At 58.7% G+C, this 293-nt stretch overlaps 1 protein-coding gene across 1 annotated transcript in view; it reads right to left on the bottom strand.

Moving 5' to 3' along the window:
* Positions 1 to 293, bottom strand: part of ETH_00042770 (B-box zinc finger protein, putative) — a gene marked incomplete at both ends in the record, with an annotated part of 6,122 nt that overhangs the window by 4,539 nt on the left and 1,290 nt on the right. Inside the window, one exon of the mRNA XM_013374896.1 lies at positions 74 to 153. Within this exon, the coding sequence (XP_013230350.1) occupies positions 74 to 153 (80 nt within the window). The remainder of the gene's footprint in view (positions 1 to 73; positions 154 to 293) is intronic.

Genomic DNA, 293 nt, shown 5'->3' with positions numbered 1-293 from the left:
CGCATGCACGCCCTGCTGCTGCTGCAGCTGAGGTGTACGTACACCCCACCGCACGTACACCCCACAGACGCACATTTTGTCTTTCGGAAAGAAGAGAATCCATTTCCAAAACTCGCAGTTTCCAGTGAGGGACTCGCAGCCGCTCTCGCATGTCTACAGCAGCAGCAGCAGCAGCAGCAGCAGCAGCAATCGCAAATGCAGCAGCAGTGTGGCGGCAGTGTAGCAGCAGCAGCAGCAGTGCAGCGGGATAAGGGGTAGCAGCAGTGCAGCAGGAGCAGAGGCAGCAGCAACAG

This window comes from Eimeria tenella, genomic scaffold, assembly GCF_000499545.2.
Source record: "Eimeria tenella Houghton genomic scaffold, Eth_scaff2360, whole genome shotgun sequence".
In the NCBI taxonomy this organism is placed as follows: domain Eukaryota; phylum Apicomplexa; class Conoidasida; order Eucoccidiorida; family Eimeriidae; genus Eimeria; species Eimeria tenella.
Note: the sequence above shows the minus strand (reverse complement) of the source record. Positions and strands in the feature narration are given on the sequence as shown.